Source organism: Thalia democratica, chromosome 4 (genome assembly GCF_965202585.1).
Source record: "Thalia democratica chromosome 4, ktThaDemo2.hap1.1, whole genome shotgun sequence".
Lineage (NCBI taxonomy): Eukaryota > Metazoa > Chordata > Thaliacea > Salpida > Salpidae > Thalia > Thalia democratica.
Genome location: NC_139168.1, coordinates 39,733,340 through 39,759,255, shown reverse-complemented (window position 1 = coordinate 39,759,255; position 25,916 = coordinate 39,733,340). Strand labels below are relative to the sequence as shown.

Genomic DNA, 25,916 nt, shown 5'->3' with positions numbered 1-25,916 from the left:
TAAAAAATTAAAGAACTTATAACAATCATAAAAAGTATGATTAAGATTCAAGGCACGTAAATAGTTCAAAACTCATTCCTGATTTTCCTACAGAGTTCAAAATAATCAAACGAAATTTTGTAGCTGTTACTGGCGAAGGAAACTTGTTAATGTGAATATTCTTAGGTGCACTTTTTGCATTTCCTAGGAAAATCTGTTATAAATTCATTATTTAATAACGATGATAATTAGTTTTGAATTATATTAATTAAATTCTTGTAGTGGTGTTTTCACTTACGACAATGTTATTATGCGTGTCAACAACATAAGAGTATTCATCAGAGCCTTCTGTAGCGTAACTAATTGAATAAGAGCTTACAAAGGAATCACTATTTTCCCCTTGTGTTGCTACATGACTAATTTCAGTATCACTTAAAAGGTCCACTTCAATCCATTGTTCTTCATCTGTATTTAATGCTTTCGGTTAAAAAAATGTGTAGATAGTTTTGCATTACCAAAGTTTAAATATAGCAAAGAACAGCTTGACAACAAGTTAAACAATCTAACAGTTTTTATATAAATATTCTATCCATAATGTAAATTTATAACTTATAAATATTCCTTATTCTCGTTTGAAATATAACTTATTGTAAACAGTTTGCTTTTTATGTTGGTCTAGTGAAAATTGTTCATTTAATACATAACATCGAAGGAATTGTATAGCTTGTAAATAAATAAACATTATTTAAAACTATTAAAAAACACATATTCAATTGAAAAATTATAAAAAACCTACGTTATACATTTAACACAAAAAACTTATTGATGTGGTTATAATGGTGTAATAAAAATTTTGGTAACAAAATTAGTTAGCAAAAAAAAAAAAATAGCACTTTTAAGGATAGAGAGATAACTAAACTAGAATTTAAAAGTTTACTAAAGTGTTAAACTTATGTAACAATGTAGATCTAACAAAAACTACTGGAGTAAAAAATATTTGCAAATTTAAATTCTATTTTTTATTAAAAGTTAAGTGTAATAGATGGTGAAACAAAGTTTTATCGATTACCTTTCATCAGAAAACTGTTCTTTTTTTAAGCGTAGTTGACTTATTTAAAGATAAAGATACCAATGCACGAAAAAACAACTGTGTACAAGTAAAGTGAAAAAAAAAATCTTCTGGAGAATTTGTTCTAGTTGTAAAACATATAAAATTCGATATAGTAAATTATATAAAATCTATATTTCTACTAATAGTTTTTTTACAGTTGTTGTATGTAATTTTTTAATACTGCTTTTGATTAAAAAGCTTTGCACAAACACAATTGTTTGTAAATTAGTTTTTAGCTCTATAAAAATAAAAGAATTCGAACTTTCTTCAGCGGAAGGAGCCCAAACACTTGCAGTTAAAGTTCTTGCATGGAATGCAAAGTTGCCTATATGATTGCTCGAAGAAGTTAATCTGTCATCAGAAATAAGCTCCCTATTCCATATTCCGATTGAACATTTTGATTTAACTTGTAAAAATTAAATTTTTACTGTTCCTATAATTTCTTCAAAAAGCAGCTTGCAAAGCATACATGTAGTTATAGAAAGTTTTATGCTAGTTTTTAATCAAGTTTAATAAAAATGTCTTTTCTAATATCAACGTTAAATCTAGAAATAGTTTTATATTTACAATTGCGGTTAACATAAAACAAAAAAAAAATTATATGTTGCATAAAAATTAGTTTTTAAGATAGATAAAAGGCCAAAAAGTTTGTAGTAATTATGATATAATTATGACTATGATAGATTTCTAATTCAAGATTTTTAATTTTTTATCAGATATGTTTGCAAAATGAATTATAAAAAAATTTTATTCGAAAAAAATCGATTAATATAACTTAATAACAAATATTACAACTTTTAATTCAAAAGAACTAAATAAATAATTACGACTTCTACTAACTTTTATCTTTTACAATAGCTACGTTACATTTAACATCAATGTTCCACGCAGATTTTGACATAGATGCCTCGCACGTTGTTTCTCCTGATACTGATTCATGACAATAATCACTGTCGCAAGTGTATTGAAGAGTTTGTGTAGTCACAAGTTTGTTCTCAACAATTTCATTATTGTTACGGTCAATTTCCAAGCACATTGTAAGTAACAGGTTTGGACACTCTGTTTAAAAACAAGACAAAATATTTCACGCCTAAAACTTTTTAATTGCAGATATTTATGTGTAACTACGCTTAAAAGAAAAAAAAAACTATTCATGTGTTAAACCTAGGACACATTTTCCGTAAAATTCGTCAGAGTCCCAGTCCCCATTTTCATCACAAGTTAAAACATAGTTTTTGCCTGGTACTTCTAAATAATTACCGACACAACTGTAAGTTACTTCTGTTCCTGTGTACCTATCTTCTTTAGTAAACAATGAGTCGGTTACTTCTGATTCTAGGTTTGCAACTTCATTCTCTTTACCGCAGTCTTTAAAAATTAATTGAAGTTTTATTGGCAGTTCACTGTAGTATTATATCTGTTACTTTCTGAAGTTTTTACTTAAGTTTATACACTATACTTTTTTTAAAAAACGCACCAAATTGCACTAAAACACTTCTAACAGACGTAAGCAATCATTAAAGATGCAATGCAACATTAACCTTTGGCGCACGTTGCTTTTTGCAACCATCCAACCGTTGAGCATTCTATTTGACCATTTTGCGGGTAAATTTTTGTTTCCTCATCACATTTGAACTTCACTGTTTCCCCACTTGTGTACCTTTCGTTTTCGTCAAGATCAATGTAATTACCGTTTGGTAGGTCCAATGTAGGCTTTTCACATTCTTTATATTTTTCAGTTAGATAGAAAAATTGCTTAAAAACAATAATATTTTAAGGTAATTATTTTGATTTCAAAAATATAAACAACACAAAAATTATTATTTTTTTTATGTTGTTGTATGAGAAAGAGTTTAAACAGACCTTTAAGTCTAAACTTTAAGCTTAAGTAATGCAGTATGTCATAAGGTTTATAAAGTTTAATGACTTGAGATAATTATAATTATAAACATATTTAGCTATTAAAAATGTTGCTTTATATAAAATGATTTATATATATTTTTTTACAAATTAAAATACAATGTTAAAAAAGTATCTTAAATATACTGAAACTGTTTTTCTTTATACTGCTAGTTTAAAAATAGCTTAAAATAGTAAAAATTGCAATTCAAATGTAAAGAAACCATCAAATGTAAATGTGGTGTCAATTTCGACAGAACTGTCTATTGAGTGTCTGCATTCAGCCCATTTTGGCACTGAAGATCGTTTAGGAAACCAACCAGTTAAAAGTGCCCATGTATCACCTTTTCCTGGATTTAATTATTAGAACATTATAGCAAAAAAACGTGAGTTATTTTTTAATGCTTTTACTAAAGAAAAAAAAGTATGGTTTACAATAATTTCCAAATTGTCTATCTAGAATAACTTTGAAACAAACCTTTTATGATAAGTTTTAAATTATTAACTAAATTTAAATAAGGAAAATAAAAAAATTCCCACTACAAAATCTGGTTGAAAAAACACAACGGAAAAAAGCGTTTACTTAATTAAAAATTGATTTAATTACCAATTTCAATAGGACAATTTTTAATTCGATCAACACCTAGTCGTTTGTATAACTGTATAACTTTCATGTTGTTTCTTGGAAACTCTGTACTATAACCATCTCTTCCATTGATAGTGATCACAATCAAGTTCCCATATTCAGCATTATCAGTAACAAAATTGACCATGTTGTTTAACTGTTTATTGGTAAAATTTCTTTGATTTTTCTTTGTATTCAACACAGCATTGTTAAACTTTGCAATTAAATATGGGATTTAATAAAAGTAATATCTAACTATTATATTCGAATTATTTAATAAATTTCACGCCATTGACCATCAAAAAAACACTTATGTTTTTAATTATAGGTTAACTAACTGTAAGTAAAATTTAATTAGTTTTTATTAATTTATAATTTATTTATATAAAGTTGTACAATTTCTTCTTGTTAACTATTAAAAAAAAGCTAATTTAGCTATTATTCTGACAAAACTATTTAAAATATACGTTCGTCCTAAGCTTGAATACGATACCAAAACTTATTTATATTTAAAAAATAAATAAATAAAATTGAGTCTGTGCAGAGAAATTTTACCCGTTTTATATGTAATCGTTGTAACATATGCAATAAATCGTGTAATGGTAGATAAATTAAACTTGAATTAAAATCTCAAGAATTTAGAAGATGGGAGTTTGATTTATTTACTTTTTATAAAACTATTAGTGGCAAATATAATGCTTGTTTTAGTGAATTTTTCAGTTTATCTTATAATAAATATCAATTAGAAGGGAATAAAAGAAAACTTAAATGTAAGTAAAATTTTAACAACAGTCAATGACAAAGTTTATATTATCACAAAGCAAAAACAATGTGGAACAATTTACCACAGGATGTGGTATCGTGTGAGAGGGTGATAAATTTTCGTTAAAAACTAAAAATATTTAATTTGAGTACTATAAATATCAGTGAAATTCAATAATTTTCCGTTTAAAAAAAATTAACAATATTCATCTCATCTAAACTAGCTACTGATTCTTTCAATTTTTAGTATTAATATTAATTACTTTTATTTCCCTACGCCTCCTTCTTAACAGACTATCAATTTACTTATATTAATTTTGTATAAATGTGTTATGTTTTATAAACAATGCTTCTGGAAAATTATCTATTTGGTTTTAGTATCTTATAAATGTGCATTTAATATTTTTTTTTGTTTGTACTAGTTTATCACCTGTTATATTTTACAAATAAGTTTAAACTTATCAAATAGTTCTTTATAAAACTGATTTTGTTTACCTTTTTGTTTATGTTTATTTTTTATCTTAAATTGTTGAATATAAAATTATTTTACTTTATTCTTGTGTATCCTGTTTAAGTGGCCCAGGTTTTGATGCCTGAGTCCAACATTGCTCAATAAACAATATAATAATATTCATGGTTACTTCTAATTTGTATCCCTTTTTAAAATTCTATAAAATAATTTAATAATATATAACTTATAAACTTTTATCTTAAATAAGCTCAGTATACAACCGATTAAAACAGCGTGAAATATATCCTTTTTAGTGAATTTGTGTGGCCTTTGTTTGTTAAATAGTTACTTAAAAAATTAAATAAATTAAAATATTATGTTTTGCTTTTAAACAGTTATCTAGCTTGATTTTATTTTTATTTCAGCACCAAAATGTGCACAAAACGCTTTGATTACTTTAGTGTTTAATACAAAAAAAGTCAATACAACAACTATTTTTTGTATTGTTATCAATGTTCTACCAAAAGAAATTTTACACTTTTATATAATTATACAAAACTTTAAGAAAGTAGCAGTTTAGTTATCACTTATATTCTCTTAGTTCAAAATGATGTCATAAGAATTATCGAAAACTCATTTAAAAATTTGCATTAGACTTTTATGTAAGTTCACAAGTTGTTCAAAGTTTAATCATTCTAATTTAAAACACTGTATGACTAACGTTTTCCTCAGAAGTTGTATCAAATGCCTTGTAATCGAATTTTCCATTTAAACGGTCAAAAATTAATACATTATGACCTTTTTTATCTCTGCAAAAGTTTTTAGTGCCACTAAATTTTATTTCACATTCACTTGCTGAAGACTTGGCAGTTACACTGAAGCTAGCTGAAAGTATAATTGTGTTTTTGAAGGCACATCTTGAAAGTATTAAAACAATTGTTGGGATTGATTAAAACTTAAAAAAATGCATGTTTGAGTTTAGTTTTAAAACGAAACGCTGTAAAACATTAAATATTATTAAGACTAAAAGGAAACTAATTAGCAAAACTATTTTAAGTCTGTAATTATCAACTGTAGCAAATGAGAGGTGTTAAAGATATGTTTTAAGAAGTTAATCTAATACCGTAGATTTTGTTATATGCTACAACACATTTTTTACAACTTAAAAAATTGCAGCAGAATTATAAAGTGTGAAAACTCGAGAGTCTAATAAGTTTCTTAATAAGTTATATCAGTAATAATACTTTTTTCACCAGTTTTAAAGCGATAGTTTGAACATTTTTCAGTTAGTATCCGTTTTAGGTACAGTCGAAAAATTATCCGAGTAAAACTGTTCACAAATCAACACTTAAACCGTCGTCAGTTACAACGTGAGATCACGGTTTACGCTCGTTTGATAAGCTAACTATAAACAACAATATTTAGGCTACATTTAGCAAAGCTGAATTGTTTTGAAATCATACAACAAGCACTGCTTACTGCTGATGGTCGTCCGGTGCAGCCTAGTGCTTATTGAAGGTGTAAACACCTCAAGCTTTGCTGAAGATAACCGAAATACTGCTACTAATTAAATATATTTAGTAAAGTCTTTTTAAAATGATTTATATGCAGTAACATTTTTCACATGTATTGAATTCAAACTTATTAATTTTTTCAACTTGGTCATTTTCTTTTTTAATATTTTTTGTTTCTACCTTTTGTCATTTTAAACATTGAAATCTATATGAAAGTTTGAAGTCCTAATTCTCAGAAATGTAGAATGGGACAGAAGTTTAGAAAAAAAAGTAACATTAAAACGCATTTTATAAAAGGTAGTATTATTCTAATGTACTTATATACATACTATAGCTTCAACAAAAATTATTGTTTGTTACTTTTATTCTACAGCATAAAGTTTTAAAACTTTTAAAACTTTAGTTGTCAAACTCAAAAGAAAATTATAATTAAGAAACTCAAGTATTTCTGAAAAGCAAAGAAGTACTACAATTAAAAAACTCTTTTGGCATGATATCAATTGATGACACTTCTTTTTTAAATGTATTGCATAAGAAAAAAAAAACAACTGCTAAGACTTATTAAGACTATTAATTATTTAAATTTATTCAGAAAACTTCTTTTTAAATAGTGGTCTTAATTCTTTTTAGTATTTATAGCTTATCTAAGTTTTTTTTTCTAATTTTTTAATGACTGACTGACAAGTTTTAATAAAAACGAAACCCGGGTCTCAGTCTACCGAAAACTTGTGGTCTGATGATCGATTTGTAATGATCAAAACTTATGTTATCCTGAGCTTGTCTCACGGCATAAGAAAGTCCGGGCTTAGGCTGTGCAGATTTTCGCCGGTGTTTTGTTTAATTTTAATGCTGTAATAAGCTAAAACTGTTTAAGAAACAAAACACCATGCAATTGCCTAGGTATCACATTATTTTTTTATATATTCAACTGCTATAGTTAACATTAGAAAAGTCTAGTACTACTATAACAAAAAAATCTTTAAATTGTGCATTTTTACGTAAAATCTAACTTTCACTAATAAACTAACTGGGTTCACACACAGGGAAGTCATCCCGGTCCCACGTAGCACCCTCTCCACACGTTCTCACACCGTCATCTCCTGTAGGGAGCTTGTGCAACTTATCACACAAGTAGGTGACGCTTGTTCCCGCAAAATAAGCTCCTTCTCGTAACTTCCATTCCACAACCAAATCTTCGAGCCCTGACACCTTCGGAGTGGGACAAGCTGGGTTAAATAATTTAGTAACTAACTTAAAGGGCTATCTGCAGATTTACTAAAATATTACTTTACAGGTATGCCTCTTTACCTGTATTTGACAATTTTAAGGATGACAATTCGTGCGTTGCAAATAAGCAGTGAGTAATTTTTTTTGTTGTATTTTAAAACTGTAAGTTAATAAACATCGAAAGTTTTAAACAGAATAAATTAATTTTTTGCGATAAAGATATTTGTAATTTTACTGTTTAAAAATTCTTTTTCAATTATGTTTTCTGTTTATTTAAAAAGAGCTAGTAACCTTCAATAAAAAATGTATATGCAAAATAACTTTGTTTCAAACAAAATACAGGCTTAATAAAATTTGGTAAATATTTATTTATTGAGTTGTGGATAAGTTATTTTATATAAAAACTTAAAAGTTTCTGATTTATGTACTAAGTTGGCTAGTAAATATAAATATGCGTTGTAATATTACATTAAAATAATTGTTTTAATATGTTTATTATTAGTTATTTAAAAATAATTTTGTCAACATGGTCTAGTTAAAAAAAAAATAAATCAATTAACAATCTATCAAAGTATTAGTTTAGCTGTACAACTAAGCAACAACACAAAAATTACAAAAACATACAGACTTTTTAGACAACGACCAGCAACTAAAGTAGAACGTGGGTCTGTGCATTCTAAAATGTTACTTTTTTCTGTATACTCAAAGCCTGAGTTGCAATTATATTGTGACTTAACAGTCAATTCCGTTGTTCCATTGATTATCTTCGGGTTTAAGCTTTCCCTCACACCATTTTCAACATTTGGCCAGTCTCCACAGTCTTACAATTTTATCAGTTAAAACTAAATAATGATAAATTGATCTTACCCATAAATATTAAGTTAAGCTTATTTAACTGTTTGTTAAAAAAATTGTTTGTAGAAAAACTAATAAAATTCGTTAAATTATATTTAGTTTTATATATTATTCATTTTACTTTACTAGATTTTCAAACATGGTTAGAACACTTGAAAGATTGTTAAAAATCAGTATTTACTACAAAAGTAAACAAAAAAAAAAATTCAAAGAGCTGTGACATATTAAGTTATTGATAAAATCATGTATGATTTTAAGCTTTAAAAACCTAAACTTTAACTTAATTTGTACTTATAAAATTTGCTTATATTATGTATTTATTATCTTTTAATTAGTGTATAAGTATCATTAAGTTTGATAAAAAAGTTATTATTACAAATGAAACTATTGTAAAGCTTTATCACCAAAAGTGTTTAGATCAGTTTTGATTAAATCTATACAATATTTTCAACTGTTTTGAACAAATTAAGATAAAACACCTAATACTTACTGGGTACGCATTCGCCAGTTGTAACAAGTCGGTCAGTTCCAAAAGCAGAATAGTTTCCGTCCTCTCCGCAAATAACACCTTGGTAAGATTGAGGAGCCATAATGTATCCATCAAAGCAAGTATGAAATACTTTTGTATATGGTAAGTAAAATCCATCTGGACCATTGAACTGCACTTGTGACACTGAGTAATCCAATGTTGGCGGTTGCTTGCATTCAGTTTCTTTTAAAGTAAAAGTTAACGTTTTAATTATTTTGTTGAGTTGTGACAACTTTATTTTTAACGCATAAAAGTTTTAGTAGTTTATTTATTACCATGTTATAAAGGTATACACAAATAACACTACAAAGGGACTAAATACTTTAAAAATTTCCATCACAATAACAGTAATTATTATTTTGTCACTTTTTGTATTGCTGTAAGTTATATATTTTCAACTTTGTAACATAAAAGAATATTCAGGGAGTCTGAGTCTAAAAGTACAAAAACTTCAACAAATATAAGACTGAACATTTATATGATACGTTTCAAAATACGATGAACACTAAATAAACTAGAATTAAAGCAATTGTTTAAAATGTTTATTAAACGAAAAAAAAAAACGTTCAAAAAGTTTGGTCTAAAAAACCTTTCGGTCATTAAGTCATTCTCCACGGATACAATTTGATGTTTTGTCCAAGAATGTATAAAGCTAATTATGTAATAAAATTTTCCCAGAAAACTTTTATTAATAAAGTTAATCGTACTTGTTTTTAACTTTCAATTTATGAAAGGTTTACAAAACTGTACTAGAAAATTAGTTTTCAATATTTCATGTGATTGAGAAGCTTCAAATATATAATTTAATACATTTGGATCGTACTCTTTATCTTACATTTATTAATTATTTGTACACAAGAATCTCATAATGAAATACTTATCCTCTCTTTAGTAAAAATCTACTTTAATTTAAAAAATAAGTAGATAAAAAGTTCTTTTTAAACTCTTTTAATACACATAATAAGTTGAGAGTTTACATACTTTTTTATTCGTTTATAAGTATATCTATTAAATTATACAGTTTTTATACTTACCTGAGTAACAGTTTCCAACGTTACTTGTCCATTCACCATTTTCATTGCATTCGATGGTGTTATTGTCTTTAGGTATCATTCTGTATTCAGATCGGCAAACAAATGTTACAACAGTCCCTTCAACTAAATTAGATTCATAAGGGCTATTTACTGTCGGTATTGCATTCTCAACTCCCTTATAGGGCCCACAATCTTAAAAAACAAGTCTTTTTAATATCATTGATGACACAAAACTTTTGTATAAACAAGTAGCTTAGAAAACGAATTAAATAACTTAGTTTTGATTTGATACAAATTTCTTTTTTATACATAAATTAAAAATAAAACAAAAGTTGAACTATTGACAAAAAACTAAGCTTAAGATAATACTAAATTTAAAACCCCTAAAGTATTTTAGTTATGAAATATAGAAAAAATTATACATAAAAATAAAAATATTGGATTTAGCTTGAAAAAAAAATATAACTATGCAATAATAAGAAGACGACTTTTAAATGAAGGTAAATGTAAGAAAACAAAGGTATTAGAAACCACAAAACTAACTAAAACTTTTGCAAAGAAAACAGTTTTATAAAAATGTATTTAAAAAAAAGCTTTAATATATAAAAAATTTAAGCGAGTAAGTTAATAAATAAGTGCTATAGCTAATCAACATTAATATAAGAGTTTTTTAATTTGTATGTAACTTTTATAAAAACTTTATGCTAAAGAATAGTATCAAACTGAAGCTGTGGTGCCAAAGTGTGCGCACAAACACATTAGTGTGAACATAAACAATTTTATTGTGGAGAAAATTATGGGTAGAAAATATTTTTTAAGGTAAATAGTATATATTATTAAATTTTTAAAAGCTTTTATTGGGTAACTTTTGAAATTTGTCACAAAATTTAACTGTGAAGAAAATTTTATTATTTCATTATAAAAAGATTAATATGTATTGTGTACTCAATAGTCTAGCGTGACTTTATTTTGTAAAACTTACTATGAACAACTTTTAACATTTTTGGATGTTAAAGCTTTAAAGTAAAAATAAACATAGTGATTTTAAATTATTGAGCTCTTCAAAAAGTATGCTAAAAAAATACTATTTTATTATGATCTTATTACAATCTTATCTTATCAACACTTTAAACTTTTATTTTTTCAAAAACTTTAAAATAAGCTTCATTTAGAACTTGTTAAAATATTCTACTTATGAGTGCAACAACAAACTACTAACTTCTTAAACATTTACCAAGATCACCTGGGGTATTAGGACTAGTGCATTTTAGAACATTGTTCTTTTTTGAGTACGTAAACCCCATTTTACAACTATACCTGTATTCAGTGGTAAGACTGTATGTAATATTAATCATCTCCATATTGTTTACTACTTTCGTACCGTGATCTATTTCTGGCCAGTTGTCACAAACTTTAAAGTAAAAAATATCATTAACAAATAAAGTTAAATTATAACTTAGTATTTTTGAATTTAAAGCATTGAGTTTAAAACAAAAAGTTGAAATAGTATATAAATTAAACTATAAAGTATAGAAAGTTTTAAAGTACCTAAAACGATGTAAATCAATTGAAGTATATACATATCACTAAACTAAGATACCCTACGAATGGTTTATACATTACAATGGTTAATTGATGATGGCAATAAAACTTTAAGATAATATATATAAAGCCCTACTTTAACAAGCTTATAAAAATAATTGCATATAGTTATTACAGAAAGTACATCTTAACTGCTAAAAGTAACTAAAGTCTCTACAAACAACTAAAGTTAAAAGTTTATTACGTTTATAGAACTAAATTTAAAAGAACTAGAAATAATAAATTTTGAATTTTACAAATTTAAATAGGTTTTGAACCTAAAGGGGCTAATAATGTTTGTTTTAATGAATAAAAACTAGTTTAATTCAAGTAAGTAAAAATATGCACAATGAGAACACAAAAGAAACTGGCTTTAAATTAATAACTTTAAATGATAAGTTTCTGAAGTGAAACTGTGTAAAGTTTTTAGCATTTGCTTAAAAAGGTTACTTTTATGACGACTTACAATATGCAATAAAAACACCTGAAGAAGTTACATAAGATTAACAGAACTTATATTTAATTTTTTTTATAGTCAAATGCTAGAAAATAAAGTTTGTTCAAATTCTCACTTGCAATACATTGACCTCTTGTTTTTTCATACTTCATGATACTAGTATCAATTAAAATAGTAAAATTTCCATCATCTCCACATACTTCACCTATAAAGTTTCCGGGGCTCATTGCATACCCGTCTTTGCATGTGTACCTTATTTTTGTGCCAGCAACATAGTGACCATCCGGACCCTCAACCTCTCTAACTGAATTGTCTAGAGTCACAGGTTTTTCGCAATGTACATCTGATGGTAAACTTACAAAAGTTAAACCAAAAAAACAATGATTGATAAAAAAAAGAGACTTGAACGTAAAGCTACCTCGATAACAGCGACTGAAACTGCTTTCCCAAGCGCCGTTCTTCCCGCAACGAGTGAAACTAGTCGCAGGTAAAAGTATTTGTCCTGAAGGACAGGTGTAACTGACATTGGTACCTTCAAAGTACCTTGGGTTGTTGTTATCGAAATCGTAAACGCTTGAAACAGAGACGTTGGCATAATCTTTGTCATCAAAAGGTTCGCACTCTGCATAATAGTGTTTTTAGCTTTTTGTTTTAATATATATTCGAATAATTTTATGGAAAACGATTCTATTTTTAGAAAAATTTAATTTACAACTGACAAGAAATACTTTTTAAAAACGGTAGATACTATGATGAAAAAATAGTAAAAAAAAATTATTTAACTTAATGCTGTTATATCAATTTTATGAATGATTTCAAAACAACTTTTGAAATTAAATAGTCAAATTCTATTACTTATTAAAAAGTATTGATGTCAGCATTTTTCTGCTGTAGAGGGTTAGAGGTTTAAAACAAAATGTTAATAATTTAAGAGAACAAGGTATTTTAACTATATCAAGTAGGCATAGCTTTTTATACTTTTGAAAGTTCAACTAGTTTTACATATTTTTTGTGTCTATTACTAAAAGTATTAACTAAAAGATATTTTTTGCCATAGAAAACAACTTTAGTATAATGTAATATTGTAATGATATTTACATTTCATTTTCTTATTTTAAAGCGGGTTGTAAAGTGTTTTTCACTGTTTTCATAACGTGCTTCTAGTATTAAAAAAACAAACAGTTTTTTTATTAAAAACAAACATTTTTTTATTTTTAGGAGTTAATATTCATTTCAATGCGTATATATTTGCGTTTGTCTTTTAAATACGCGTTAGTTGCTTATTTAATTGCTTAGTTATTCCGCGTTACGATCAAGTTACGATTAAGTTCAACGTTTTATTCACAAGTTTCGAGAATCAAGAAAGCGTCTACATCGCGGAGTTGATGTTAGTATTTTATATAACTTTACGATTGTTAATACTTTTCATAGATTTTATTTGTGTCGTGATTTAATAGTTTCTTTCTTCAGAAGTCAAAATTATTATTGAAAATAAAGTAAATTTCATTTATTCAAAGTGTGTTTATTCATAACTTAGGAAATAGTTTTGTAACTGATAATTGTAGCTACTTGTAACTAAAGCTGTCAGTTAGTAAGTTACTGGAGACCACGTAGTTAAAACATAAACCAATATAAAATAACCATTTGGTTAAAGTGGAGACCACGCAGTGTCTTTTAAGAACCTTGAATCTTCTGATTAGGAATCTTTAAGCAGTCAACAGAATAAATGCACAAAAACAACAATGACGATATCAATCTTAATAATTCTCATCAAGCAGAGATGATGAAACATAATGCTGAATATTACCCGTCAAACATCATTCATCAACAATTTAGAAAATCAAGCGAAGTTAAGCAGCTAACAAATGAAGTAGAGTTAAGATTTTTGCAAAAACAAATAAAAAAATTAAATAATAGGTTAAGGCAGTCTAGATCATCAAATTACGAACGTGCGATGCTAGAAAAACGCGAACTTTTTTACGATGATTACGAAAATAGTAATCAAAATAATTTAAACAACTTTAGCGACACATTAAAGGCGCAAAGACTGAGTAAAAAGTTTAAAAGGTTAGACTTTGTAGGAAACCCTCGTGACATTTTAAGATATTTTGAGGAGGAAATATTAAATGAAGGTATTTCTAGTAATTCAAATAAGTATAAGTTTTTAACAGGGTTTTGGCCAAAAGAAGAGTTGTCAGATTATTATAAAATGACAGAACGAGGTGAAAGAAATTACAGTTCTTTAAGAATTTTTTTTATTAGTAGGGACCAGTGGCGTCGCGTGGTATTTTTCTTAGGTGGTGCAGAAAGAAAAAATCCAAGTTGAAGGTGATCGATTTGCCCCTATTTGAGTGAGTTGTCCCTGCTCGAATTGATTCTGCTAGAGTTGCTTCTGCTCGAGTTGTCTCTGCTCGAGTTGCTTCTTCTCGAGTTGCCTCTGCTCGAGTGCTTCTGCTCGAGTTGCTTCTGCTCGAGTTGCCTCTTCTCGAGTTGCTTCTGTTCGAGTTACTTCTTCTCGAGTTGCTTTTTCACTAGTTGCCTATTCTCGAGTTGTTTCTTCTCGAGTTGCTTCTTCGCGAGTTGCTTCTTCTCGAGTTGCTTCTTCTCAAGTTGCTTCTTCTCGAGTTGCTTCTGCTCGAAATGCTTTTGCTCGAGTTGCCTCTGCTTGAATCGCCTGTGCTCTGCTTAGCTTTGTTTTCATTTTTTGTTTACAATAACTTGCGAAATGATACTTAAACCTTTACTGTTACAGGGAACTTTCAACTTTGCTTACTTACCGCAAGATATTGATTTTGCGGTAATTCTTGAAGAAATATTGCTGTTTTGATTTCATTTGCGGCAGTCAGCTAAGAGTTTGCGGCAGTTAAGTGAGCAAAATGGTCGTTTTCTAAATTGGATTTTTATAAGCGATTTTGTTTTAAAAAATAACGAATACGTTATAGATACCTAATTTTTTCTTACAAAATTTTAAGGTGGTGCAATTGCGGCAGTGCAACACCCCACGCGACGCCCCTGGTAGGGACAATCAGTTAGCTGAAATTTTAGATAAAATCCCAATTTGGAATGAGTGTACAAACTTTATTAAAATATTTGCTACAGCCGTAAGCTGGGCTAAATGTCCTGAGCAGGACAGAATTAAGTTTTTTCTTGCATACTTAATGCCCTTTTCGATCAAAGATAAGATAGGGGAACATTTTGATAAAAGCTTAGAAGTTTTTAAAAGCAAAGGACAAGCCATAAGGAATGCTTATAAAGAAAACGCATTAATACCTAAGCAAATTAAATACGATAGACTACATCAGTATAAGCAAAATCATTATAAGTCTAAAATAGATTACCATAGGCGAGTTCGTCCTAATAATCAACAAAATTTTTATTTAAGAGATAATGGTATTAATCATACTTACAATTATCGTCAACATAATCAAGATAGAGATAAATTTAAACCAAGAAACTCATACAATAGGAATAGTAGTAATAATGTTAACATAGCACAGTGTTTGTCATGTCAGCAACACTTACCCATAAAAACATCTAATACTACCAAAGAGTTTCAAACAGCCAAAGAAAAAGCTCAGGTAACCAAAAACACTAAAGCAATTGGAGTAACTGGTCAAGTAGTATGGTTTAATGTTCGCAAAGGTTACGGTTTTATTCATCGGGATGATCGTAACAGCGATATTTTTGTTCATTATACAGCTATCGTCAAAAACAACCCTAACAAATTCTTAAGGTCTCTTGCACAAGGAGAAAAAGTCCAGTTTGATATTGTTGTAGGTAAAAACAACATGTCAGAAGCCGCAAACGTGACAGGTCCTAATGGTAAAACAGTTCAAGGGTCTAAATATGCTGTAGATAAGAATTTAAACTACAACCAAAAGTTTCAACAAAAAAAATTAAGCGGAAACTATTATTCAAGTGACCTTCAACAGCGGAAAAGAAAAGCTAATAGAGCTTATAAACAAGTTTTTGCTTTTACAGCAAAACAAGGTAATCTTAGCAAAGAAAAACACCAGAAACAACAGCAGAAAAATATCAGTTACAGTAAAAAGTCTGATAGCGAGCCAAAATATCAGGTGCCAACAGTGCAGGTTTAAAGTTATAAACAAGACTCAGGCTATTACAATTCTTCAAAAATAAAATCACAAACTAGCGTATCAAGCAACATATTAGCTAAAGAGAAAAACTATTTTGCAGTATTTGAATCCTTTAATAAAAAATAAATTGTAAAACAGAATAGAAAAGAGTCATAATTACTAATATCAGGCCTAAAACTTTTAACATTTATTATAAAGCCCTTTTGAAAATAAATTATAGGTATTTTCGAAAAACTTTAATAATGGTGAAAAATTGTAACTTTTTATTAACATGAAAATCTATTTAATATTTTTTAAACTCAGATAATTTTTTAAGAGGTTAAACTGAAAGAAACTATTAAGTGTTCTTGTTTTATATTCTTTTCTTGATAAAATTTCTGAATTGTAAAATTCTATAGCTTTTTTACTTTTAATGATGTCTTTTAAAGTTTTTTATATTTCAAACTACAGTTTAGTAATTGAACTATTTATTAAAAGCTACGATATAACAATTATACAATAAAAAAGTTTAATAAGTCTATTTTTTGTATTAAAATTTTAGTAACAAAATTTTTCTCTAATTTGAAAACAAAATTAGATTATCAGATTTTTTTGCTCGTAAAATTATCAAGCTCAAGTTTAAAGCTTTTAAATTCGATTTGTGATAAATTTTTTCTACAAGTTTTGACTTTAAAAGTACTTTCAACTCCCATTTAGTTTTGACTGTTAACAATAGAAAAAAAAGCACTCGCTCAAATTTTCTCTTTTAAATTTCTATAATGCATAAGTTTTGTGTCGCTTTAAAAAGAAATACTTTATACTTGAATCTTATAAAAGCTTGTGCATGAAAATACTACTTAGTGTTTTGTAAAATACTTTAAAGAAAATGTTTTTTGTTTATTTTTATTAACGTTTGCGAATTAGATATTAAGAAAATATGTTTTTTTAATTAAAAACAAAATTAAAATGTTTTATGTGTTATTAACTAGTAATTTTCTTTTAATGCACCTTTAAATGTTTAGAATATTTATGTTTTGTATAAAACATAGGTTTAAACGTAAATAATGACAGTTTCGTTATTGTCTTTTGGCATAGTAACGTAGTAGTTTTTACTAAACTTTCTTGAAAGAATATCTCAACTTTTTTTTAAGCTGCGTGTTTTTGTACAATGAATTCTTTCAAATGAGCACTACAATAATGGGCAATGAAAAGATGAATATTTTCTATGTCAACAAGTGAATTCGATGAATTTTTGAATTTGGAGTTTAGAGAAGAACAAGCGAATTAAAACAATTCGTTCCTGCTAAATAAACCACCGTAAAAGAAGCAGCCCGATGACAAGAAGCCGGAAGACAAGTAAACCGGAGAGAATGTTTAAAGACAACTAAATGACTATCATTTTTACTTTGTCCTTATGTTGTGTCTTATCTTAATTTTTGCAAATTATGTAATTTTTGAGATAATAAGTAATACAGTTTCTTTTTCTTACTTTTTATTAACCCGCCCTTTTACCACTTATAAAAAAGTTTAAAGTTAAGTAGGATTTTAAGGATTTAAATTATTTAAAACCAGGCTTTAAACACTAACTTGAAATTTAAAAAAGAAATAATGTAATGATATTTACATTTCATTTTCTTATTTCAAAGCGGGTTGTAAAGTGTTTTTCACTGTTTTCATAACGTGCTTCCAGTATTTAAAAACAAACAGTTTTTTAATAAAAAACAAACGTTTTTTTATTTTTAGGAGTTAGTATTTATTTCAATGCGTATATATTTGCGTTTGTCTTTCAAATACGCGTTAGTTGCTTATTTAGTTGCTTAGTTATTCCGCGTTACGATCAAGTTACGATTAAGTTCAACGTTTTATTCACAAGTTTCGAGAATCAAGAAAGCGTCTACATCGCGGAGTTGATGTTAGTATTTTATATAACTTTACGATTGTTAATACTTTTCATAGATTTTATTTGTGTCGTGATTTAATAGTTTCTTTCTTCAGAACTCAAAATTATTATTGAAAACAAAGTAAATTTCATTTATTCAAAGTGTGTTTATTCATAACTTAGGAAATAATTTTGTAAATGATAATTGTAGCTACTTGTAACTAAAGCTGTCAGTTAGTAAGTTACTGGAGACCACGTAGTTAAAAAATAAACAATATTAAATATAGCCCATTTGTTAAAATATTACTAATAACTTTATAAGACGTTAAATACCAGAGATCAAAACAAGTAGAGCCGATTGGAAAATCAAAACAGCTGTTTTTGTACTCAAATACTTTACTGACTTACGGCGTTTTACTGCATATAAACTATGAATAATTCTAAGAAATTAGTTAAAAGTACATTCAAAAAATCATGCAGAATTAATTATGACTTAGGTATGTACAAATCAACATGTTAAGTAAGATATCTTTTAAATACTTAATACAAACAAATGTATCCAACTTATAGCTACTAGTTTTGCAAGCTTTTTTGAATGTACGTTATTGTTTTACAATGTTATATAGGTGTTTTAATTTAGCATTTTAAACTATTTTTACAAGACTTTCTTTACTTCTTTACATAAGTGAATAAGAAATTACATTGGAAAATTTACTTGAGGTGTTAAGAAAAAAGGAAATGGTTATGATTTGAAAAATACGTTGATAAACAATGCTTTCAATTACTATAAAAACTTTAATCTTACTGACCACTGATGCAATCAGGAAGTTTGAATTCTAATGAATCGCTGTCACAAGTTAAGTTTGTTTCTGTACCAGGAGGAAATCCGTAGCCTGTTCCACATTCAAAAACTGCATACTGAAGAGCTCTAGTTTTAGTTCCATCAATAACAAGTTCTACGTAGGAAGGAGTGTACGACAAAGGTGGATCAACTTTCGGCTCATTGCAGGCTTAAAATATAATTAAAACTAGTTTTTATCTACCAGCAGCTAATGTTATAATTTTTTATAGAAAAAGTAAGATATCTAACAATAACTGACACAATTGATTAAAAATATGTACAATTTTTTTTTGTTACTGGAAAATTTCAATTGAATGTTCACTAAAAAGAGACAAAAATACCGCGAATACACTGCATTGATGTCCAAATTCCGTCTTCATTGCATGTTGCTTTGCTTGTCTCACTGAGGTATCCTGCTTTGCAACTGTACTCAACTATGCTGCCATTTAAATAAACATCACCACGCTTATTTTCAAAACTAAATGTGTGAGAATCAATGGTATCCATTCCCGAAATATCTTCACAAACTGTTAGAGAGAAGTTTTAAATAAACTCAGTAGTTAGTTTTATACAGCTAAAACAAGAATAGAAAAAGTTTTGAAGTTGTCTTATAATAATGACAAAACATAAACTCCAAACACTTTAAGTATAAAGAAGAAATATTATTTCATTAGTTAAACTTGCATACTTTAAAGGGTTCATACTCCCTGGTAATTATTAAGATATTTTACAATTAAACATCTAAATTAGTTGTAAACTTTAATACGTATCATTTAATAAAAGCAGAAAGTTAGCATGTTGTAATAAATTAAAAAGCGGTGAAAAGTGTATTTATACTATAAGATAAGTAGATAAAAGGGACTATAAACTGTTTTTTATTTTTTGTGTAATACAAAGTTTTCTGTATACTGTAATTAACTTTTGTAAAAGAAAAAATATCAAAATTAAAAAATAAAAAGGTTTTAAAAAGGATACTCAACTTTTTTTTTTGTTATATAAGCCAACCAATCAAACCAATTAAATTTGTAATAACAATTTTTTTGTAATATTTTAAATATTAGTTTATACGACGAATATTTACAGTTTAACTAATTTTTATTATTTAATGAACTTTCAGAATTTTATTTTGTTAGTTTAGTTTGCTTTAAAAGAGTAACCCTGTGCAATGATAACTGTTATAACAAAAATACAAACTTTTTAAACAGCTTGGAAGACTAGTTAAGTTCCATTTGGCCCCTAACTGGCACTCAAATACGCTGTTTAAAGGGTCATCTAAAAGTCTTCCCTGGTCACACTTAATCTTGATTAAATTTTGCAAGACTGTTCCATTATCCAATGTAACGCTTCTAATATCTTCTATTTTAGAGTGGTCTGGTCTTGGAGGAACTTGACAAACTGTCGAATGATAACTATTTAGTTAAAAATTATCAAAACAATAGTAAATCAAAGTCTAGTTAATCTTTTTGTATGCTAAAGTAGTTTATTGTAGTTTGATCTTAAAAAACACATAAAAACCTTACAACAAGTGTGTCAATCTATATTTGAAAAACAACCAAGTACAGCAGGGTTTCTCAAACTTTTTTTCAAAAGACCCCTTTAAAAAAATAAAAAAAGTTGTGGCCCTTCCAACAAGATTTCTCAGAAAACTACCATGAAAAACGCCTATGACTTTTTTTTTGCTCTTTATCATCAACTCCAGAATATCTAGTATAAACTTCAAATTATGACTTCATGGTCCCCGGTAGCCCCTTTACTGGTCATGTCTCCCTAAATTTCTGTAATTGCTCCCAAAGGGGCCACTTGGCCCACTTTGGGAAACCCTGAAGTACAGTCAACTTCCAACTAGGTACGCACTTTGAACACAGCGCAAAAAAGCGTACCCAACCAGCAGTGCGTATCTCGGAAATTTTTGTCTCAGTCACCTAAATCAATTACAGTCATTTCTCGCGAATCTAAACACTCGTATGATTACGCACTTTCGTTTAGTTAAGCATTTTAGAATTTTCAAAAAACGAGAACAGTATTTTGAGTGCTTTGTAGTGCTATTCTGTACCAGCTACAGCTTTGGAAGAACACAACTGTGCATTTAAATTAATCAACTTTGGTTTTAATCCCCCCTATTCAAAATTTTCTTCATCGATTGATGTTTACCTTTAAAGCTTCAGGCTTGTTTGTGAGTTTAAGATCATTGTTGGCCACTACGACTTCCTCTAAATTACTTTCTGAATATTTAACAGTTGTTATGTCATCCGTTGTAATGAAATTATATACACTTAAACAATTTTTATTAAAAACTTTTTCACATATACGCACAACTTGATCGAAAGCTATTTTTGTTAATAAAAATGTTGGAGAGTCCCAAAACTGCATCTAATCAAATCAATCATAAGAAAACAGCCAATATAGTAGGTATATTTGTTATCTCTCGTTTAGTTACGTTCTTTCGTTTAGTTACGCACTTTTGCTGTGGAAACAGTGTGCGTATATTCGCGAGAGGTGACTGTATATAAATTAATCCTAGTACAAACAGGTTAAAAGCCACATAAAATTACAAATGACAATTTAAGCATGACCCCCTTAAATAAAATCTTCATCATAAAAAAAAACACACTTGTTAAATGTTTATTAGATGTCTTCAGTATTTATATTTACTAATATTTTTTATAAGTAATTTATAATTTATAGTTTTTTTAAATCTATGTTGTACTTACTTGTACCTTTAAAATTGAAGTACTACATATAACCATGTAATTATTAATTTTTAATAAATAAACATTTATGAAAGTACTATATATGCTTTTATTAAATTGTGTTTATTTAAAATAGCTAGTTTAGGGTTATAAAACTTATAAAACAAAAAATATCTGCTAAACCTATACGACAAAGTACACGAACAGACATGTTTTCAAAAGCATCTTGTTTTAAATAATATTAATGCAACATTATTCATTTTGTGTAAACTGCTTTTTTATACGCTTTTTACATTTATGTTGCAATCATGGGGTATGATAATGTCATATCCACTGTTGATTTGAACTTTGATTAAGATTTTTCTGTACACTTTACATTTATGTTCCAATCATTGGGTATGTAGATCTTAGTTGTATTGTTAATTTTTTCCTTTATCGAAATTTTATATGACTTTCTCAGCTTTTTATTCCTATGGTATAACTATAGGGTACGCACAATTAAATTGCGCAGTTCATTAAATAAACTGCAACACGTTTGTTTAAAATACTGGATTCGATATACAATTGTAAGTTCATTTATTATGGGGTATGCAAACTGTTAGTTCCTTATAGCTTTAATTTATTGCAATTTAATACAGTATAAATTATTTTTTAAGTATGAAACTTTTCTCTAGAGTATGTTTTTATTTTTTATAAAACATCATTTTGAACCCAGCATTTTTTGGCTAAAAAGTGTGTACCATACCGGTAGTACGTACCTAGACGGCAGGTTACTGTAAATAGCCAAAGACTACAACAGTGAATTTATTAATTTTTAATGAAAAATAAAGACTGCTTCAAAAATGAAACTCTCTGTAAGTAACTTTAAAAACAGTGTAAGAAATTTTGTTAAAAGTTAGTGTTGTAAATGAGAAACAAAACAAGCCATACTTGGAGCACACTCCGGTGCTTCGGCTTGGTCCCACATTCGATTTCTTCCACAAGTAATGGTATCTACTTCGCCGTGTATAAGAGCATGAGAGGAACTACACTCGTACTTCACTTCTGTATCAGTCCAATACTCATTTGTGTAGTAGCTTGAGCTGATTCTATAAGTAACATATTCTCCCATGGGCGGATCAGGACATTCTGTTATCACGGTTGCATGGTTTTATATGAAATACTTTATTTTATGAATGATTTTTTTTAGTGTTTCTTAAACTTCAATTGTATTACTATAAAAAGCCTTATATATCAAGATTAAAGTTGAAGTTTTACAAAACAAGTGCTTACAAATCAAAAATTCAATTTTACAAAAATTATGTCTCAAATTTTTTTTTGAATTTTTCCAGGGACTTATTACACCTTGTTTAACTACTTTTTACACTACACCTTATTACGTTTTTAGCTTTTTTATTTTTTATTTTTAAGACTTCTTAAACTTAAAACATTATAGAGAAAAATAAGGAATAAAATATTTTCAGACGAGAGTTTGAAAACTATGATTACTCATTTTGAAAAAAAACTTTAAACATTGTTTTATATGTAAGAAAAAAATCAAAAATTAAAATAAAGCCTTAATTCGAAACAATGATTTCGCTTTAATTATTTTACTAATTCATATATGAAGTTTAAAGTTAAACAACAATTTATTAAAAGCTTAACTTGAAGAAATAAGTTATAAGAGGTATTTTATTAACTAATTTGAAGCTTTCATGAGTTTTCATAAGCACAGTTGATTTTTTAGAAAACAATTATATTGAGTATAAAAAATTACAGCAATACACCTCATTAAAATGTTATATAATTGTATTATTCAATTTAAGAAAAGTTTTAAGATATTTAAAACTAGTTAAAACAGATAAGTTTAAAAAGATTTTGTTTACGTGCACAAAGTTTATGAACTCGAGATTTCAGAAAAGTTGATGAGTTTAAGCTTTATAGATTCGTATAGTTTTTTAAAGTTACTACTAAGTAGAATTACTGTAAAAGCTTTAGGAGAAAACAAAACAATAAAGTCAAAATTTACACATACTTATATTTTTGATGTAAGTTTTTTTAGTTTCCTTTTTTAAGGTACAAATAGTATAATATTTGAAAGGGATATTTAAGATTTTTTTTACATTTAGTAATAGTATAAAATTAGTTGAACATACTTATTACCTTTTTTGTAAACTATTAAAACGATTTACTAAATTATAAAACTTTGTTATTGTTTTGTTTTTTGTAAGCAACAAAAAGATTAAGAGAAAACAAAACATCAGAATACAATGATCAGTAGCTCACCAGATATGCATAAAATAGCATTTTTGTTGTCCCATTCTCCGTTGTCCATGCACTTGTAAACTGTGTTACCCCCCGGATATACAGTAAAATCGTTTTGACAAGCATATTTAATGATATCTCCGACTAGGAAAACATCGTTTCGAGTTCTTTTTTTATTTTCCAGAGTACTGTTTAGAACTGCTGCTCTGGGTGGACATTCTGTTTAATAAAGCTTGTTTAGGCTAAAAAAAACTTACAGAAGCAAGTATGCTAAACTAAACGAATAAGTTACAATCTATTCTTTGGTATAAAGCAGGGTTTCCCAAACTCATTTTCTAAATCGCCCCTTTTTCAGAAATTTAAAAAATAATCGCCCCCCACGATTTTACAAAGTAGTTTTTCACTTGAGTACAAACTTTTGAGCCGAAAAAGTTGTGTTCGAAATGTAATTTAGTCTAGTACTTCTTATGCACGCACTTTTGGGCTGTGTCCAAAGTAGTTTACAGGGCTTGATAAAATAAGTTACATTTGTTTTCTTATAAGCCCAGTAAAGTGTATTTTGTAATCTGTAATAAATCCTGTTTAAATATGAATTGTTTTGAAATTAATGAAACTTTTAGGGTAGTGGTGGACAACTTTTGTAGTCAGCAATTCATATTTACTAAAAAATATTTTCTAGTTTCAACTCTTAAAAAATGTAATTGCAGGCTGCATAATTTAAAAAATATGAAAATTAAAAAACTCCAGCAAAATTGTAATAAAATGATTTAGTATTATTGTGATTTAGGAAATACTATTGTGAACTAAAAACAATATTGAAAGTGTATTTCAAAATATTGAGTATCAAAAAACTAAATTTTACTTATTTTGCATAAGTAGTTTTCAAGTTACTTAGCGGGTCTAAGTTTGACTGAATCTTAACCGTACGTTACCCATCAGAAATCTTAACTGAAATCTGACATTAAAATAATCTCTCATATAATGATTTTCGGACATTTAAAACTTTATAGTAAATAACTTATTTAAGCCGCACAGAATACTTGAATTATTTTTATAAATAGGCATATTCTAAAATTACTATACCAGAGATTAAAAAACTATAAAAGAATGAACAGTTTATTTTACACATAATAAAATAAATATTAAAACATAATTTCTGATCTAGTTTAAGGAAGTTTGACCGACTGGTTGATTATCTCACATAAAAAGTGGTTTCATCAACAGCTTCAGTTAATGCAGTAAAATTATTATTTTCAATGCTAAGATATATTATAAGCAAGTTAGTTGTAAAGTTAAAAACTTAATTTTAAACTTTTTAAACTATATGTTTTGTAGTAGAATACCATTAAATAATATTTGAATTGGTATAGCCTTTAGGAAACTAAACCTTGATTTTAACACTATTTTTTTTCTTAATTAAAATTCAAAAAAAATCGAAAATTTTACAGTTAATTCTATGAACAGAAAGTAATGGATTGAAAATTTCTTTTAATTAAGTTAAAATTTTGTTTTGTAACTGTAGCAGTCTTTTTGATGGCTTATTTAATAACATTTAAATTTATTTTTTCTTTAGTTTTTAGCCTACAATAATTTACTAGAAGAAAATAGTGAAAAACTAAAAGCTAAAGTTGAACTATTAAAATAGATAACCTATTCTAATTGCTAATATATTAAAAATTAAGATAAAACAAAAAAACAGTTCTATTAATAGTTTGAAATTCCTTAATATATGACTTTTTAACAATAACGTATCAAGTTAAAAAATAAAATTGAGTTTAAGAATCATTTAAATGAAAAATTTGAAGTCATTTCAAATAGAGACCTAAAATTTGTACTCTTTTAAAACCAAATAAAAATTTTTGAAATAAAAACTTTAATGGTAATTAAGATTTTGTTATTTATACAGATTAAAGAAGTAATAACAAAAATATGTGAAATAAATTTCGTTTAAACAAATACTTTAATCACTATGCTATAAAAACTTTTAGTGTAATGTAAACAACAAATATAAACTAAAAAATTAACCAGGTCAAAATAAAACTATTAACAGATTTAAAACATTAACCATTTAATAAATACAGTAGACTTCCGCTTAAGTTCGCACTTTGAACAAAATCAAAAAATGCAAACTCTAAAATTATTACCATTTTTTTACAAAATGA

At 27.3% G+C, this 25,916-nt stretch overlaps 1 protein-coding gene across 1 annotated transcript in view; it reads right to left on the bottom strand.

Moving 5' to 3' along the window:
- Positions 1-247: 247 nt before the first annotated feature.
- Positions 248-25,916, bottom strand: part of LOC145833358 (sushi, von Willebrand factor type A, EGF and pentraxin domain-containing protein 1-like) — a 48,912-nt gene continuing 23,243 nt past the window's right edge. The window contains exons 20-36 of the mRNA XM_082940538.1: positions 23,776-23,973; positions 22,441-22,638; positions 19,162-19,347; positions 18,789-18,989; positions 12,464-12,646; positions 12,140-12,367; positions 11,206-11,397; positions 9,987-10,178; positions 8,914-9,135; positions 7,370-7,567; positions 5,549-5,712; positions 3,597-3,771; positions 3,214-3,339; positions 2,632-2,814; positions 2,255-2,458; positions 1,931-2,149; positions 248-444 (exon numbers count right to left, since the gene is read on the bottom strand). Coding sequence (XP_082796664.1) covers positions 248-444; positions 1,931-2,149; positions 2,255-2,458; positions 2,632-2,814; positions 3,214-3,339; positions 3,597-3,771; positions 5,549-5,712; positions 7,370-7,567; positions 8,914-9,135; positions 9,987-10,178; positions 11,206-11,397; positions 12,140-12,367; positions 12,464-12,646; positions 18,789-18,989; positions 19,162-19,347; positions 22,441-22,638; positions 23,776-23,973 — 3,266 coding nt within the window. The remainder of the gene's footprint in view (positions 445-1,930; positions 2,150-2,254; positions 2,459-2,631; positions 2,815-3,213; positions 3,340-3,596; positions 3,772-5,548; positions 5,713-7,369; positions 7,568-8,913; positions 9,136-9,986; positions 10,179-11,205; positions 11,398-12,139; positions 12,368-12,463; positions 12,647-18,788; positions 18,990-19,161; positions 19,348-22,440; positions 22,639-23,775; positions 23,974-25,916) is intronic.